At 44.6% G+C, this 19,721-nt stretch overlaps 1 protein-coding gene across 9 annotated transcripts in view; it reads right to left on the bottom strand.

The window, feature by feature from the left end:
* Nucleotides 1-19,383, bottom strand: part of LOC140726183 (receptor expression-enhancing protein 1-like) — an 88,289-nt gene extending 68,906 nt beyond the window's left edge. For 2 of the 9 annotated variants that reach the window (XM_073042201.1, XM_073042203.1), the window contains exon 1: nt 18,936-19,383. In XM_073042201.1, coding sequence (XP_072898302.1) covers nt 18,936-18,967 — 32 coding nt within the window. In that variant the 5' untranslated portion in view covers nt 18,968-19,383. The remainder of the gene's footprint in view (nt 1-18,935) is intronic. The other 7 variants (XM_073042207.1, XM_073042206.1, XM_073042204.1 and 4 more) reach the window with 6 other exon arrangements.
* Between the last annotated feature and the right edge of the window lie 338 nt (nt 19,384-19,721).

Genomic DNA, 19,721 nt, shown 5'->3' with positions numbered 1-19,721 from the left:
TCCTTGTAACTTTGACACCTTTACTAATCAAGAACCTATCAACCTCCTCTTTAAATATACCCAGTGAATTGGCCTCCATAGCAATGAGTTCCACTGATTCACCACCCACTGACAAAAGAAATTCCTTCTCATCTCTGTTTAAAGGGACATCCTTATACCCTGGGCTCTACCTTCTGGTCCTTGACTCCTCCCACTGTAGGAAATAGCCTCTTCATGCCCATTCTATCCAGGCCTTTCAATATTCAATAGATTTCAATGAGATTCCCCTCCACCACCGCCACCATTTTTTCCTTAAAGTGACACCTGAACAGCTGATGTTCAGAAAGGGAAGGCACACAAGAGAAGTTAGTCCAGTCTCGTGGGAGGTTCCCCTCAAGGTCATTATTGAGCACTGCCACTAACCGGGGATCTTAGTTCTTGTAGTATACTTGACTGCAGTGGTCAATGACATCTTATAGAGGCATGCTGGTCACGTTGAGAGTTTGAATCCCAGTAGGGATGATGGGGTATTTAAATTCAAATAGTTAAATAAATATGAAAGTAATGCTTATATGAAGTAGTTGTAACCATGAAGTTATCAGATTGGGTCAAAAGCCCAATTGGTTCATTAATGTCCTTCAGTTCAAAGTTTAAACATCAAAGTACATTTACTGCAAAGTGCAGACTGTGTACATCACCATATACAATTCTGAGATTCATTTTCTTGTGACCGTTCACAGTAAACATAAAGAAACACAACAGAATCAATGATAAACCACGCCTAACAAGACAAACACCAATATGCAAAAGACAACAAGCTGCAAATACAGAAAAGAGAAAAATAATAATAGTAAGTAAAAATGCAATAAATGCCGGGAACATGAGATGAAGCATCATTGAAAGTTAGTCCATTAGTTTTGGAAACAGTTCAGTGATGGGGCAAGTGAAGAGCCCCATCTGGTTCAAGAGCCTGATGATTAGGAGTAATAACTGTTCCTAAACCTGATGATGTGAGTCTTGAGGCTCCTGCACCTGATGGCAGCAGCGAGAAGAGAGCACGGTCCTGATGGTGGGGGTTCTTAATGATGGAGCCTGCTTTCTTGTGGCTGCGCTCTATGAAGACATGCTCAATGCTGAGTGAAGGCAGGAAATCTGCTGCCCTTCGCTTGTCTGACCTATGAGCCAAAAGTATGGCCATTTATTATCTATTTCCTCAGTTCAGGGACAATTAGGTTCATTTCAACAGAGAGCAGGAGTAGGGAGGGAGATATTTAAGTTTCAGATACAGCATCTAATTATTGTCAAGACTTCTCCAGTACACTTTTCTTAATTAATAATTAACATTTTTCTAAATCAACAAATAAAAAATTGACCAGGACACGAAAGATAGTGGTGCATGTTATTGAAGTTATTTCCTGTAATCTTTTTATGCTAATCTGCCTGAGTAAACAGGACCTCAATTTAATGTTTCTTTAAATAAAGCAGCACCTACAACAGTGCAGAACTCCACATTGGCACTGACATCATCCTAAATTGCGCCCAAGTGGGAAATGAACCTTTAACTTTAGAGCCACTCCTTTTATTACAAATATTGTACATGAGCTTGATAAATGAAAGCTTATGCTAATATCAACAACAAACAATGGATCTCAGAAACCCCATTCAGTGTGCATTAAATATGATCTTATTACAACATATCTCTAAATTACATAAAACACTGACTTTTCATTCTTTCTTTCTATTAAAAATATTCCTCCTTGTGTCACTGCATAATTTTTGACTCTGTAAGCAGACTGACTGAAAGTCCAGTTTAAGGTCAGTGTTCTGTGTAACAGAGACATATTGTAAGCCAAAACCTTTTAATGAATGCCCTAAGGCATTCCTGCAGCAATGATGTAGTTGGGAGAGGAACCAATGCATATGCCAAGAGGCAGAATCAACTGACACCTTCCAAATGATCTCTCCAGATGTACATTCAGTGGCCACTTTATTAGATACGTCCTGAATCCAGTAAAGTAGCTACTGAGTGTATGCTCGTGGTCTTCTGCTGTTGTAGCCCATCCACTTCAAGGTTCAGAGGGTTGTGCATTCAGAGATGCTTTTCTGCACACCATTCTTGTAATGTGTGGTTATCTGAGTTCCTGGCACCTTCTTGTCCCCTTTGACCTCTCTCATTAACAAGGTGTTTTTGCCCACAAAACTATCACTCACTGGATTTTTTTTTGTTTTTTGCACCATTCTCTTGTCAACTCTAGAGACAGTTGTGTGTGAAAATCCCAGGTGATCAGCAGTTTGCTGTGATACTCAAACCACCCCATCTGGCACCACCAATCACTCCTGGGTCAAAATCACTTAGATCACATTTCTTCCCCATTCTGATGTTTGGTCTGAGCAACAAATGAACCTCTTAACCATGTCTGCAAGTTGTTATGCATTGAGTTGCTGTCACATGATTGGCTGACTAGATATTTGTATTAATGAGCAGGTGTACAGGTGTGCCTAATATAATGGCCATGGAGAGTATATAATCAAGATGGGCCTTTATTATCACAACTCCTGCTCTATTGGATTTAGAATCACATCTTTGTGGGCCTCTATGTCATCTATTTCTTTCTGATATTCCCCAGAACCAGTTCTTGTGCAGGATCTCATCTCAAAATATTGACAAACATCATAGCTGTAAATGACAGGGCATAGATAAGAAGGATGCAAGCAGCAGATTGGAGGGGGATGAACATTGGCTTCTGTCCCCATGCTTTCCAGTTCTGACCAAGGGTCTCAGCCCAAAATATCGACTGATTATTACCCTCCATAGAAGCTGTCTGCCTTGCTGAGTTCCTCCAGCATTTTGTGTACTTTGCTCAAGATTTAATAGGAACCTAAGAGACAATTTCTTTACATTAAGGATGACACCTATGTGAATGAGCTGCCAAAGCAAGTGGTTGAGGCAGGTACGATAAAAACTTCTAAAAGACAATTGGACAGGTACATGGATAAGAAAGGTTTCAAAGGTTATAGACCAAGAGCTGGCAAATGGGACTAGCTTGGACGGGGCATTCTGGTTGACATGGACACATTGGACTGAAGGGACTATTTCTGGTCTGACTCCCTGAGTCTATGATCCTGATCATCTTCCCTCAAGTTTCCTTAAATCCATATTCTTCACAATAGGCTGCAGCTGTTATTAAGGATATGCTGGATTCACATGGGTTTATGAGGGGTTTACTGCTTTGGTTTTAGTCAGGCCGCCATGTTGCTTCCCGTTTTTACTGTTTTGGTTTTGCAAAAGAAAGTTAAAGACTGCCTATGTTAAAACTAACCCAGCAAATTACTGCTCAAAACATCAGATATAAAATGCTGGCAACTCAGGCTGCACCTAGGGAAATGAATAAACAGTGCCATTTCGGACCAAGACTCTTCTTCAGGTCTTGAAAGGAAAGGGGAAGACACGTCGGAATAAACAGATGGGGGGAGATGAAGGAGGATAGTCAGAAGGTGATAGCTGAAGCCTGGTGGGCAGAAAAGATTAAAAGCCGGAGAGGGAGGAGAGGAGTTTGGACTAGAGGAGAAAGGGAAGGAGGAGGGGACTCGGGGAGGTGATAGGCAGGTGAGGAGAGATAAGAGGCCAGAGTGGAGAATAGAAGAGGAGGGAAAAATATTTTTACTGGAAGGAGAAATCAATTTTCAGGCTATCAGGTTGGAGGCTACCCAGATGGGATATAAGGTGTTGCTCTTCCACCCTGAGGAAGTCATGTACTAACATGTCAGAATGGGAATGGGAATAGGAATTAAAATGTTTGGCCACCAGGTTGTGCCACTTTTGGCAGATGGAATGAAGATGCTGCTCAATCCCTTTTCTCTCAATCTTCAGCAAATTGATTGAAAGCATTGTTGGCAGTGACGTCCAGTAACACCTAAAGGAGACTTGGCTGATGATGTGTACTTGGATTTTCAGAAGGCCTTTGACAAGGTGCCATACAAGTGGGTGCTTAACAAGCTTTGAGGAAAGATTCCACCATGGATAAAATAGCAGCTGATTGGCAGGAAGCAAAGAGTGGAAATAAAGGGAGCCTTTTCTGGTTGGCTGCTAGTGACTAGTGGTGTTCCGTAGGGGTCTGTGTTGAGACCGATTCTTTTTATGCTGGATGGCAATGATTTGGATGATAGAATTGATAACTTTGTTGCAAAGTTTGCAGATGATATGAAGATAGGTGGAGGGCAGGTAGTTTTGAAGAAGTAGAGAGGCTGCAGATAGACATAGAGAGATTAGGAGAATGGAGAAGTGGTAGATAGAATACAGTGTTGGGAAGTGTATAGTCACACACTTTCATAGAAGAAATGAAAGGGTTAACTATTTTCTAACTGGAGAGAAAATACAAAAAACTGAGACATAAAGGGACTCGGGAGTCCTTGTGCAGGATTCCCTAAAGGTTAATTTGCAGGTTGAGTCTGTGGTGAGGAAGGCAAATGCAGTGTTAGCATTCATTTCAAGGGGACAAGAATATAAAAGCAAGGATGTAATGCTGAGACTTTATAAAGCACTGATGAGGCCTCACTTGGAGTATTGTGATCAGTTTTGGGCCACTGATCTTAGAAATGATGTGCTGAAACTGGAGAGGGTTCAAAGGAGGTTCATACAAATGATTCCAGGATTAAACGGCTTGTCATATGAAGAGCATTTGATGACATTGGGCCTGTATTGACTAGAATTCAGAAGAATGATTGAAACCTAACAAATGGTGAGAAGCCTTGATAGAGTGGATGTGGAGAGGATGCTTCCTATGGTGGAAGAGTCTAAGACAAGAAGACACAGTGTCAGAATAGAGGGGCATCCTCTTAGAACAGAGATGAGGAGGAATTTCTTCAGCCAGAGGGTGGTAACTCTGTGGATTTCTTTGCCAAGACAGTTGTGGAGGCCAATTATTTATGTATGTTTAAGGCAGAGGCTGATAGATTCTTGATTGGTCAGGGCATAAAGGTACACGGGGGAAAAGCGGGAGATTGGGGCTGAGAGGAAAAATAGATCAGCTGCGATGAAATGACGGAGCAGACTCGATGGGCCAAATGGCCTAATTCTGCTCCTATATCTTATGGTCTTAAACTGCTCCTGACACTTGATTTGGGTTTTCAGTGGACCAGCAGGTTCCAGACCCTTATCCAAACGATATTCCAAAGGTAAAACTTCCAGAGATAAAATGCAACTTCATCTCCTTAAGTTAGTGGATCAATGGACGTACATCTCCACCTCCAGAACTGACTCTAAGACTTGAACCCATAAGTTTAACCTGAGGAATAAGAAGCTTAGAGGGGATCTCACCCAAAGAGTGATTGTGATGTGAATGCAGTGCCCCAGAAGGGGGTGGAGGCAGATAATCTCACTACATTTAAGAAGTGTGATGTTATAGGATACAGACTAAGTGCTGGTTAGTGGAGATAGCTCCATTGGTTCTTGTTGATTGGCACAGACCATGACTTGACTTGTTGGCAAGACCCCACATGCTCTATGAGTCAGAATGATCTGGTTTCATTTGTGCTGACAAATTACTCTTGGAGTAGGAGGAGGCAGGAGAATCAAAAGGGAATTACACATTGAGAGGAAAAAGCAGAACAAGTGCTACACCTGCCCCTACACCTCCTCAGGGCCCTAAACAGTCCTTCCAGGTGAGGCGACACTTCACCTGTGAGTCATTTGGGGTCATAGTGTGTCCAGTGTTCCAGTATGGCCTCTTGTATGTAGATTGAGAGACCGCTTCGCTGAGCACCTACACTTCAACCACCAGAACAAGCAGGATCTCCCAGTGGCCGTCCATTTTAATTCCACTTTCCCATTCCCATTCCGATATGTCTATCCATGGCCTCCTCCACTGTCATGATGAGGAACAACACCTTATATTCCGTTCGGGCAACCTCCAACCTGGTGGCATTTCTCAAACTTCCAGTTATGCCCCACCCCCTTCACCATTTCCCATCCCCTTTCTCCCCCCTCACCTTATCTCCTCGCCTGCCTATTGCCTCCCTCTGGTGCTCCCCCCCCCCCTTGCTTTCTTCCATGGCCTTCTGTCTCTTTCACCAATCAGCTTTGCAGCTTTTTACCTCATTCCTCCCCCTCCGAGTTTCACCTGTCACCTTGTGTGTCCTGCCAAAAGGTCTCGGCCCGAAATGTGGGCTATACTCTTTTCCATAGATGCTGACTTCCTCCAGCATTTTGTGCGTGTTGCTTGGATTTCCAGCATCTGCGGACTTTCTTTTGTTTATAAATTGAGAGAGAATGTTACTGTGAAATAATTGGGGAGTGGGGAGGCAGGATTGCTCTAAGATCTAGCATGGATTTAAGGAGACAAATCTATGCCATACGTACTATAAATATGTAAAGGAAAGAGAAATTTGACTGAGTGATAGCAAGAAGCCCTAATTAATTACATTCAATGGTAATCAAAGCGAACACTCCATTGACTGGAGAGTTGTCTGGCTAAAACGAAGATGGTTTTAATTGTTGGTGGGAGGGGTGGAGGGGGGTCAGAGACACCTCGACAGTGGTTCAACAAGGTAGTTCACCACAGGTAATGAACACAGGCATTGTTCACGATGTGCATTCCTACATATGAGAATAAAAAGGCCTTCGGTATTTGTTAAAATGTACAACATTAATTAGCAATGAAAAACAAACAGTGGAAAAATAAACTGAACCACATGGCATGTCCGTGTCCAATCATGCAGGTACAAACATTGCTCTTTCAGACATTTTCAGTCTGTTGAGATGAAAGCATTTAGTGAGTCGCTATAAAATCTCCTCTCTAATTTCCATAAGACCATGAGACCATAAGATACTGTATAGGAACAGAATTAGGCCATTTGGCCCATCGAGTCTGCTGTGCCATTTCATCATGGCTGATCCATTTTTCCTCTCAGCCCCAATCTCCTGCTTTACCCCCCCGTGTCCCTTAATGCCCTGACCAATCAAGAATCTATCAATTTATGCCTTAAATACACATAAAAACTTGGCCTCCACAGCTGCCTGTGGCAACAAATTCCACAGATTCACCACTCTCTGGCTAAAGAAATTCCTCCTGATCTCTGTTCTAAAAGGACGCCCCTCTATTCTGAGGCTGTGTCCTCTGGTCTCAGACTCTCCCATCACAGGAAACATCATCTCCACATCCATTTTATCAAGGCTTTTCACCATTTGATATGTTTCAATGAGGTCACCCCTCATTCTTCTGAATTCCAGCGAATACAGACCCAGAACCATCAAACGCTCTTCATGTGACAAGCCATTCAATCCTGGAATTGTTTTTGTGAACCTCCTTTGAACCGTCTCCAGTTTCAGCACATCATTGTAAAATAAGGGGCCCAAAGCTGCTCACAATATTCCAAGTGAGGTCTCACCAATGACTTATAGTGTAGAACTGCAACATAAATGCCACATCTCCTATCCCCACAATGCTGTGCAAAAGTCTTAGGTCCATATATACAGCTAGGATGCCTAAGACTTTTGCACAGTACTTTACATGGAGTCAAGAGCGAGTTTGTAAATCTGGCAGGAGCAAAGGACACTGGGAACGACAAGGGTGGAATGTCACGGTAGGAATGTGGGACAGGTGACAGAGAAGTAGTGCCATGGGTGGGGTGTTGGCATTGTTGCAGACACATCCAGCACTGAGACACCAGGCAAGGTCATTTGATTCCGAACAATTGGTTAATTGATCATTAGAGCATGTCTTTCTGTTACTTCCCACTCCCTCCCTTCTGCCTTCCCCTTTTCCCAATCATGATTCCCTCTCCCTGCCCTCTTCCCATCTTCCCACTCTCAGTCCACAACAGAGATCTAATTCAGAATCAGGCTTATCATCACTCACAAGTCATGACATTTTGTTTTTGCAGCAGTAGCAGTACAGTGTAATACATAAAATGACTGTGCAAAACTCTTAGGTGGCCTAGCTATAAAGTACTGTTATGCCCTGACTGAAGCAAACTAGTGTACTAATTGTCTTTTTTACCACCCTGTCTACTTGTGATGCCACTTTCAATGAATTCCGGACTTGTACTCTGAGGTCCCTCTCTAGGCGCCTACTAGTCATAATATAAGTCCTAAGCTGGTTTGATTTTCTAAAATGGACCACTTCACACTCATCTGTATTAAAATCCATTTGCCATTTCTCAGCCCACTTCACTGACGGATCAAGATCCCCCCTGTAATCTTTGATAACCTTCTTCATTCTCAACAATACCTCCTAATTTTATGCCATCTGCAAACTGACTGATCAAGCTCTGTGCATTCACAGACTAACATTTACATGAAGTATCAATAGCAAGTGCCCATAACTGCAGCACACCGCGAGTCACCAGCCTCCATTCGAAGAAACAACACTCACCCACTATCCTCTGCTTCCAACCACCAAGCTAATTTTTAATTCATCTTACTAGCTCTCTCTAAGTTCCTGGGACTTGACCATCTAGATCAGCCTCAAGGTGTGTGACCTCATTGAAGGCTTTACTAAAGGTCCACACAGAGAATATCTACTGCGCTACCCTCATCTATCTTTCTGGTTACCTCCAAAAAATTCCAAGAAACACATCAAACACAAATTTTCTACGTGCAAGTCATATTAACTCCTCCTAATCAGATTCGGTATTTACAAATGCTGGTAGATCCTGTCCCTCAGAATTCCCTCCAATAATTCCCCCACTACTGATATCAGGTTGACCTGCCTGTAGATCCCTGGCTTGCCCTTTCCATCCTTCTTAAACAACAGACTTACATCAGCAACCTTCCAGTATTCAGGAACTTAACTGGAGTCTGACAATAAAGCAAGTATTTCTGTAAGGCCCACCACAATTTCCTCCCTTGCCTTTCAACAAAATCTGATGGTGCACTTGGGCAGGCCCTGTGGACTTATCCTCCTTAATGCTCTGTAAAGCTGCAAATATGTACCTTCTCCCTGTAATACAAATGTTCTTTAAAACATATTCACTTGTTTCACTTACCTTTTAAGTAACTATGATTTTCTCGTCAGTAAACACGGAGGAGAAATGTTTATTAAAAATCTCACTGGCTTGCGACATACGTGGCCCTGCTGATCTTTCAGAGGATCTACTCTCTCCTTTACTCTTAATATAGCTGTGGAACCTCTTGAGATTTTCTTTACCCTACCTGCCAGATCTATGTCTACCTTCTTTACCCTCCTGATTTCCCTCTAAGAATACTCTTAATCATAGCCATCAAGGGATACTCTCATCCCTGAACTTCTAAACCTGATATATTTTTTTTCTTGACTATAGTCTGAATATCTCATGTCAGCCAAGGTTCCCAAAACTTGCCAAGTTTACCCTTCACTCTTACAGGTCCTGGACTCGTGAGGTGCTGCTTAAAGATGAATGACAATTATGATAAAATATTATTGACCTGAAATGTTAACCCTGTTTCTCTCACCACAGAAGCTTCTGAACCTGTCAAGTACTTTCAACATTGTAGTAAGATATTGGTGATACAAAGCTGTTGGTGAGGCCTGTTTTGGAATACTGAGTGCAGTTTTGGTCACCCATCTACAGGGAAGATGTAAACAAGCTTGAAAGAGTACATGGAAAACTTAGAAGGATGTTGCCGGGTCTGGAGGACCTGAGTTATAAAGATAGATTTAATAGGTTAGGACTGTATTCTTTAGAACGCAGAAGATTGAGAGGAGATCTGATGGAGGTATACAAAATTATGAAGGGTATAGAAAGCTTTTTCCATTGGGGTTAGGCTGGACTACAACCAGAGGTCACAGGTTAAGGGTGAAAGGTGAGAGGTTTAAGGGGAACATGAGGTGGATCTTCATTCAGAAAGTTGTTTGAATTTGGAATGAGCTGCCAACACATGTGGTGCATGTGAGCTCGGTTTCAAAGTTTAAGAGAAGTCTGGATAGGTACATAGATGGTAGGGGCATGGAGGGCTGTGGTCCCAATGCAGGTCGATGGGAGAAGGCAGTTTAAATGGTTTTGACATGGATAGATGGGCTGAAGGGCCTGTTTCTGCGGTGTACTTCTCTATGACTCAGTGAGTAGTCAATGCAGAGTATGACACTGTGTGATCTAGTTATTGCACAGCAACAGCTATTGTATTCCTACCAGCCCATGCTATTAGAGCCGGCTGTATATTGTATTTGGTTATCACACTAAAAGCACTGCTGAATGTCTACTCTAGTTGACAGTTGGCAGTGACAGTACATTGGCTTCCCTGGAGGAAAGGTCTGCAGTTCTTCAGCAACGTTTACAACCACAGCTTCTCCCATGCCCTTTAAAGCCAATAAAGTACTTTTTGAAATGGAGTCACCATTTCCACATTGGAAGCATAGCAGCCAGTTTGTACACAGCAAGTTCCCATAAGTAGCCGTCAGAAAACATCAGATCGCCAGATAACTTCAGACACAACAGATTCTGCAGACGCAGAAATCTTGAGCAACACAGACTCAAAGTGTTGAAGGAACTCAGCAAGTCAGGCAGCATCAATGGTGGAAATAAGCCCGGAGTGTCGACAATTTGTTTCCCCTCATAGATCCTGCCTGACTTTCCAAGTTCCTTCAGCACTTAAAAGATGAGAGATTAGCTTTATTTGTCGCATGCACTTTGAAACATAAAGTGAAATGTGTCATTTGCGCCAAATCAAATCACTGAGGATCTACTAGACGGCAGTGCTTCCGACACATAACTTACTAACCCTAACCATATTTCTTTGGAATGTGGGAGGAAACTGGACACCCGGAGGAAACCCAAGCAGTCATGCGGAGACTGTTCAAACTCCATACAGAGAGCAGTGGGAATTGAAACCCGACCTTACAGCTAGTGCCATATTAGCATTATGCTGACTGCCACACTAATGTGCCACCCCATATAATGTGGAACACTTCATGAATTTACGTCTGTTCCTCTCCAGATAATTTACTTTTCTGATGTTTATTGTGACCAAAAACAAAATGGTCAAGATCTGGACTGCTCAGTACTTGCTTGAAATACTGCACTGGGATACTTTACATCCAGCTGTGAGAGAAGACGGTTATATTTTACTGATATTCTATATGTGCTTGTCAAAATTGTATGTGCAAGGACTAGGCCTCAAGCCACAGAGTTGTCTGTTAACAGCCGCCAGGAGGGAGGCGTTGGAACTGGTGCGCCCCACCGGGGGAAGTGTGGCACAGCATCCAGGCTGGAGTCAGTGCTGCCCCCCAGTGTTCACTTGGCAGAAGACAAGCTCTATTGTGTCTTGAGTCTGGACTTTTTTATTGCGCGACCGTGTCTTACCAATACCTCTACGTGCTTGCTGTCCTGTATGTGCTATGTGTGCTTTGTGCTATGTGATTATTAGTATTGTGTTTTGCACCTTGGCCTCAGCATAAGCTGTCTTGTTTGGCTGTATTCATGGGTATTCATGTACAGTTGAATGACAATTAAACTTGAATTGAATTAAATCCTCTCTGAAGGAAGGCGCTTGCCACTACGTAGCATGCCCTTAGCCAAGGTTGCTGAGCTCAGGGACACTGCCTTGGGTTTCTACCATTTAAGTATTCCCAATCAGAACTGAGTTTATTGTCACTGATTTAATTTGTTGTTTTGTGCAGCAGTGCAATACATAAAGAACTACTGTAAGTAGGATAAGAAATACATTAAAAATAAGTAGTGCAAAGAGAGAACAAAATACTGAGGTAATTAGTGTTCATGGGTTCATGAACCATTCAGAGATCTGATGGCAAGGGCGAAGAAACTGTTCCAAAACTCTTGAGCGTGGGTCTTTAGGCTCCTGTCCTTCCTCCCTGATTGTAGCAGTAGGAAAAGGACACGTCCTAGGTGGTTCAATCATGCCATGCGCTAAGGTGACTAGAGACCTTGGGCATTTTCCACCTATTTATTTTAGCGATCTAGGTAGCACTGGCATAACCATTACTTATTACCATTGGGAAGGGCCCATGGCAGCCATTGCAGTACTTCTGGTGAAGGCATTCCCACACTGGGGTTAGAGAGACAGACAGACAGACAGACATAGAGCGAGAGACAGACAGACATAGAGACAGAGACAGAGAGAGAGACTGAGACATAGAAACAGAGACAGAGACACAGAGAGAGAGTTCCGTGTCTCCGAATATTTCCATGTCATAAGGAAATATAAAATGAGTGTTGCCAGTGTTTTCCTGTGGTTTGCATTGGTGTTTATGGATGATGTTTCGATTAAAGAGAGATTAGCTTTATTTGTCACATGTACATCAAAACATACGGTGAGATACATTTTTTGCATCAGTGACCAACAAAGTCCGAGGATGTGCTGGGTGGAGACAGCCAATGTGTTTCGCCTTGCTTCTTCCAGCCAACATAGCATGCCCCTCCCTACAACTCACTAAGCATAACCCGCAGATTTTTGGAATGTGAGAGGAAACCCACGCAGTCACGGAGTAAATGTACAAACCCCTTACAGACAGCAGCAGGAACTGAACCATGATTGCTGGTGCCTTAAAGCGTTACAATTCCTTAAATTGTTATAGCCGGGGCTGGAAGTAGAGATAGCGTCTCGACTGGAACTAGTAGCTCCAACTATCTATTAAACGCTCCCAATGGCGCACGTCTCAAACAGTCTCTTAACAACCCAGTCTAGCTCCTGGCCTTCGCATGTGGCTTAGCTACTAAGCCCGGCGGAACCGTTTCTACTGATAGGAGAAGGGGCGCCTTAAAACCAGTCGCTTTGAGCAGACGAGGCTTCTCAGCTGTGGTTGGCAGTACATCTAAGAGAGGGCAAACTGATCTCGAACCTCTGCTGCCTTGCATTTATACAATGCTCATGGGGAAGGCTTCGGGAGTGAACTCCCAGGGAAAAATCCGGAGCTGGACTCCCTAAGGCAGTCCTACATTGAGCTCAATGCTGACTGGCCATTCCTGTGACGCCACTGGTGCCAAACAGCATCCGTTTCTGCCGTCCCTTTGGGGTCATGGGACGCGTGGAGAGGGGGACTGCTCAGGCTTGCTATCTAGACAGCCAGAACGCAATATCCAAGGGTTTCAGCCAGAAATGTCAACTGTACTCTTTTTCCATACATGCTTCCTGGCCTGCTGAGTTCCTCCAGCAATGTGTGTATCTGTCGATCCATGGCCGTCCCTGGGCCGACAGAGGTCTATTCCTACTACTTACTACCCACTACGCAGCCATGCTGGCCACCACGAGAACTAGGAGAGGATCATGGTGTGAGTTTGAGGGGATACCAGAGACAGGAGATCAAATCCATCCATTTGATCACTTCGACTCCCTTTGCCAACAAAGGCCTCTGCGGAACGCCCCCAAGCGCCTTCTTTCAGAATTTGACCCCAGCTCAGAGAACGGCACCACAGGGTCCAGCAGCCTTTCACAAACACCTGCTTCCACTTCTCCTGCCCTTACCATCCCCTTTCATCCACCTGAGTGTATTGGTCCGCGGTTCGCCACCAAGACCCCGTACATAGGAAGCAGCCACCATGAGAGGGCATCTCGAGACGCCTGAGCGGCTATTAGCGTCCCGGCGAGATGCAGAAAGGGGAAGCGAGGCGAACTGCCGTTTCCACCCTTATCATGCAGAGCCTAGTGAAAGCAAATACTGAAATAATAGAGGACTCCTTCCCAGTTAAACATCTGCTGAGCAGTCGATGAAAACGCCTCGTAAGGCGGTGCTGTTTGGATGGTCTGCTTACAGCCACGCCCAGTTTCCCGGCGAAGACACAGCATCCTCATCCCTTGTCAGTGCGGAGTATTCACGCCCACTGCCGGGAACTGGCCGATCAATACATCTCGTCCAGCCGCGACGTTGCCAGTTTTAAAACCTCCATCTCTCAACTCCATCATTACTTCGGGGCATTTGGTTTCTTCTCAGACGCATGGGATATATTTGGACTGTTTTGTTATTAGGGAAGAATTGGGGTGGTTTTTGGATTTGGAGAGGTGCCCTGCGAGGCACTTGGTACACTGAAATGCTTGTCCAGACCTGGACTCGCTCTGCTTCGGCAGATGCAGCAACAACTGCAGGGAAGTCTGATCTCTCAGTCCGTCCCGCGGCTGTCCTGATCAATGCGCGCAGATAAAACCCAGTCATCGGCATGTACACACGAAACCAGGCCCTTCCCTTAAAACGTTTACGTTGCAGGTCCAGTCCTGACTCAGCGATTTGACTCGAAACGTCGGCAGTACCTTTCCTCCCTCTGACCCGCTGAGTTCCTCCAGTAGAATATTTGTCAGAATCACAATCAACTCCATTATCATCGGCGTCCATTGTGAAAATTGTTGTTTTGTGACCGGTCAACACATAAAAATTACTGTAAATTATAAAATACATTAATAGTGCAAAAGACCAATAAGCCGGTGACTCAGCCTCCTGGGCCCCTTGGGGCGGAGAATTCCAAAAATTCACCACCATCTGAGTGAAGAATTATCTCCTCATCTCAGTGCACTGCCCACTGCAGCCTTCCATGGACCTGCATCGCGTGCTGAAGGCGGCCCAGTGAATTGTCAGGATGGAGCTCCCAAGACTGGACACCATATATTCCAGCAGACGCAGGAGGAAAGCAATCAGCATAACCAGAGGCACCATACACCAGGGCCACTCCCCGTTTGACCCGCTGCTGTCCAGCAACTGATGCAGAGCCAACAACCTGTCTCTTAATTTGAACAAAAGAGATGGTTGTTGACTTCAGGAGGGCACAGAGACGACCACTCCCCCTCGACGGCTCCTCTGTAGAGATCGTAAAGAGCACCAAATTTCTTGGTGTTCACCTGACGGAGAATCTCACCTGGTCCCTCAACACCAGCTCCATAGCAAAGAAAGCCCAGCAGCGTCTCTACTTTCTGCAAAGGCTGAGGAAAGTCCATCTCCCACCCCCCATCCTCATCACATTCTACAGGGGTTGTATTGAGAGCATCCTGAGCAGCTGCATCACTGCCTGGTTCGGAAATTGCACCATCTCGGATCGCAAGACCCTGCAGCGGATAGTGAGGTCAGCTGAGAAGATCATCGGGGTCTCTCTTCCTGCTATCACGGACATTTACACTACATGCTGCATCCGCAAAGGAAACAGCATTATGAAGGACCCCATGCACCCCTCATACAATCTCTTCTCCCTCCTGCCGTCTGGGAAAAGACTCCGAAGCATTCGGCCAGACTATGTAACAGTTTCTTCCCCCAAGCTATCAGACTCCTCAATACCCGAAGCCTGGACTGACACCTTGCCCTATTGTCCTGTTTATTATTTATTGTAATGCCTGCACTGTCTTTGTGCACTTTATGTAGTCCTGTGTAGGTCTGTAGTCTAGTGTAGCTTTCTCTGTGTTGTTTTTTTACGTAGTTCAGTCTAGTTTTTGTACTGCGTCATGTAACACCATGGTCCTGAAAAATGTTGTCTCATTTTTACTATGTACTGTACCAGCAGTTATGGTTGAAATGACAATAAAAGTGACTTGACTTGACTTGAAAAGCCAGGACACTAAAGGCCCGAACAAATAGACTGAGGAACAGCTTCTACCCCAGAGCTGTGGCCTCCATCACACCACTCCCACAGAGCAACGATTGAAACTGTGAGCACACACAAGGACTCAAATACTTGCACTAACGGCACTTTGTGCATTACTGTGACATTCTGGTGCTGCTGCAACTTATTTTCTGCTACTTATCTAATTAATACCGTTTTTCTATTACTGTCTTGTTTTTATCTACCGCTTTGTTTGATTGCCTGAGAGGAAGCCAAACAGAGTTTCAATGTACCTATGGATAATGAGAATAAAGATAATTCAATTCAATATCTTTTAACTTTAAGACCAGAATACATAGGTGCAGAATTGGGCCATTCAGCTCATCGAGTCTGCTGGCCATTCCATCATGGCTGATCCATTTCCCTCCCAACCCCATTCTCCCACCTTCTCCCTGTAATCTTTCACGCCCTGACTTATCAAGAATCTGTCAACCTCCACCTTAAACACCGGAGAATACAACCCTAGACTCTTCAATGTCTCCTCATCTGAAAGTCCCACCACCCCTGAAAGCCAAACCTTCTGGAACTCCCTGTCATAGGAATATGCTTCTTTATGTAAAGCAGCCACAACAGTACACAATATTTAAGAAGTGATCTCAACAACACATGGTTGATGGCGGGATCCTCAGTGGTGTGAAGGAACTGTGGGATCTTACAGGTCTTTTACACAGAGAGTGGTGGATGGGTGGAACGCCCTGCCAACAGTAGAGGTAGAGGCAAATAGACTAAAGCCATGTAAGAACCTTTTAGGTAAGTTCAAGGAAGGTAGAAAAATAGAGGGCAATGTAGGAGGGAAGGGTTTACAATGACCTTGGAGTAGGTTAAAAGGCTGGCAAAACGTCACGAGACAAAAGACCTGTAATGTATTGCAGTGTTCTATATTCTATATTATTTATTGAAGGAAGTTGCTTCAGGTTTCTCCAAGTGTTCTGTTGCTGCCCTTCATAGATGCGTCTTCTAAACAATAGACCATGGATAAGCTACCTTAACTATTTTTGCGTTCATTATTGTACAGTACACTGGACTACAGCTTCCAACTCATTAGCCTACTCAGTGATTCAAAGCCCGAGCCTTCTAACCCACCTCACCAGGGCTCACTTCCCAGCACTTACCCATTTTATCCCATACTCTTTTCAGAAATAGCATAGTCTAGTCCAGAAACTCCATCTCGAACAGCACTGTGGGAGTGTTGTAATATTGGGATCTGGTTGGTTTGTGTTGTGATTCGGTTGGTGTACGCCTTGCTGGGATCCAGTGTGCTGATACAGTGTCGGAACATGGTGGGTTTATGCCGTGTGGAGGCCTTGCATTTTTGTGCTGCATTAATGCATGGTGGGTCCATGCTGTATTGGGGCCTGGTCAGATTGTGCTGTGTTGGGGCCCTGGTGAGTCTGGCATATGTTAGGATCCAATAGGTAAATTGGCTTATTATTCAAACTTGGACCAAATTTAATTTCCAAAATTTATATGATACTATATTGGAATTAAATTGTTAAATTGATACGATAGTTTATTATTTTCACAGAATGACAAACTTTGTTTTGCATGCCATCCGCACTGGTCATTTCGTGAAGGTAGTACAAAGAAGACAATAGCAGAGTGCAGAATAAAGTGTCCCCGTTACAGGGAAAGGGCAGTGGGGGCAGTTAAAACGGTGCAAGGTCATAACGAGGTAGATGGTGATGCGAAGATTCCATTTAATGGTACAAGGGAACCGTTCAATAGTCCTATAACAGCGAAGCAGAAGCTGCACTTTCAGGCTTTTGCATCTTTTGCCTGATCGGAGGGGGAGAAGAGGGAATGTCCGGGCTTGGTGCTGTGTTGTGGTATCGTGGGTTTGTACTGTGTTGGGATCTGCTGGGTTTGTAGAGGTCTTTCTTTCAGCGGTCTTGAATTGCATTCACGAAGGTGACTAAACGCTCAGCAGGTCTGACATCATCCGAAGTGGGGTGAGGGGAGGGGGTTAATTCCAGTGTCATTTGCATCTCAATATTTCTTGTTGGGATTACTCCCTTTTTTTGGTGGGGTGGGGGAGGACACTGGGAGGCAGGGATCGGAGATCCGCAACGCAAGCGCCCCCACTGCAAACTGGCAATTTACCGCTGTCATTTAAGCATCGTATTAAAAACTAAAACAAAGAAACAGCCTGAGCAGACGGAGCAGTCGAGTTTACACCCAACAATAAATCCAATTGGAGCAGACTCAGTGATTGCGTGCAACCTGTTTATTGTCTCAAAATAAGAAGCAAGAATGTGGAGGAAAGGGGCGACGAGGGGTAGGGGTGTGGCTGACCACCAAAGGACTTTTTGCAGAGAAAAACTGAAAGGTAAAATTGGGAACATGTAAAAACCCGCCTCAGATTTCCCCGGAGCGTTGGAAGAAAGAAAACGAACTTTTCGGGGCAAAAAAGAGAACAAATAGTTTAACACAGTTAGAGTGTGCAACGTTCACCTCGAACCACGGGTGTGGGCACCACTGGAGATGAGTATAAGCCTTAATAACAACCTCCATCTTCGGCAGCTGCTGTTGTGACCCACTGAGACCTAACCGAACACGCCAGTGAAACTGGATCCGTGTCGGTCTAATTATAAATACCGTTTAATGCGACTGTGATCTGTACAGCTGGCCCAGAGAGCTCCAGACCCTGCCTGTCGGTTATGGGAGGCAGCGAGGAGCGAGCGTTCCCTACCCTACTCCAGTTTTTCTTTCATCAGACAGCGATAATTTCAGTCTCTCATCCACCGCCTTTATTTCAGTGCGTTCCGTATCAACACATGAATCAGCTCCCACGCACAACTCAGTTCCTTCTCTGAACACAGACCAAGTCATCATTGAAAGACATTTGCAGAGAATATCACCGGTCGATCTCACACACACCTTTTAAGCTGCGGTCAGCGCGGAGCCTGTCTCAGACACATGGCCAGTTAAAGAATTCACGCCATTATTTACAGGACTAACACGAGCAAAATGATGAAGGGTCTCCGCCCGAATTTAGATACTGCCTGACCTGCTGAGTTCTTCCAGTGTGTGTTACTCTGGACTTCCAGCACCTGCAGAACCTCTTGTGTTTATTATTTACAGGAGACCCTGGCTCCTGTCATTTATTTAATTTGGGGTCGTTGGTAACGCGAGACCGTTGTTCATTCAGTGATTATATATAGACCTGTCAAATGCCGAAACACCCCCCCCCCCCAAATATTCCTCGACACCCAAAGAATAATACCCCTCTTTGCGGCGGGGTTGCTTAGATCTTGAAGGTTAGGAAAGAGTATTTTAAATAAACAAGGAAAGCGACAATATTTCTGTCGGGGCGTACTGCGTTCATCTAATGAGCTGTACTACAAAGCAATACTCCATTATAGCTGCAGTATCAAACGGCAGAGGGACAATAAATAAACGCGAACATTTGAGAGAGAATAAAACATCTTAAAACCTACAATACTCACACGACTAGTCTAGAAATGATCCATGAGACCATGGCGGTTGGAAGGGCTTGTTTGTCTGCTAGCAAGGGAGGAGTTTCCTCTCTAACGGATCCCGGGCTCGACCATTTGTATGTTTCGTCACTTCACCGTCAAGCCCAAGTGCTCCGGGAAGGGATCATAGAAAGATAAGGACTATTCTTTAACCATGTCCTCTCACGCAGGACAGCGGGTAGCGCTGAAGCTGAATGCGCCTCCCCACATCAGTATTTACATAACCTCTCTCGCAACCGAACTCTTCCCCCGACGGACACCATATAAGGCAAAGGCGAATAAACTGGTAGATTGTGCTTTTAATTCTCCGCTGGTGATCATCCGGGAGGACAAACCGGAATAATCCTCTCGGGCGCTTTGTGCTTTGTCATGGTTACTTGCAGTAACCCTGTTCCCAGCATAATAGCGATGGGCCAAATGGAGTTAATCTGTGCTGCATCATTGCAGGAACAAGATGCTATGTTCTGGGGCAACGGGCAAAACTCAAAGGGTCGGGCAGCACCTATGGAGAGAAATGGACAGGTGATGTTGTGGATCCAGCCCCTTACTCAGGACTGACCACCTGAGCTGTGTGTTGTGCTGCCTCATTCTATGACCCTACATAACAATACCTATATTTTAGATACTTCTGTTAACCAGTCCGGCCTTGAATTTGAGCTTGCCTAGAGGCCAGGCAGCTTTTGCTCTCTCTCTCTCTCTCTCTTTCTCTCTGCAGTCCATTGCTGGGTGGGACCAGCAGATCCTGGTTCTCTGCAT

This window comes from Hemitrygon akajei, chromosome 4 (genome assembly GCF_048418815.1).
Source record: "Hemitrygon akajei chromosome 4, sHemAka1.3, whole genome shotgun sequence".
In the NCBI taxonomy this organism is placed as follows: domain Eukaryota; kingdom Metazoa; phylum Chordata; class Chondrichthyes; order Myliobatiformes; family Dasyatidae; genus Hemitrygon; species Hemitrygon akajei.
This window is presented reverse-complemented; position numbering and strand designations above follow the sequence as displayed.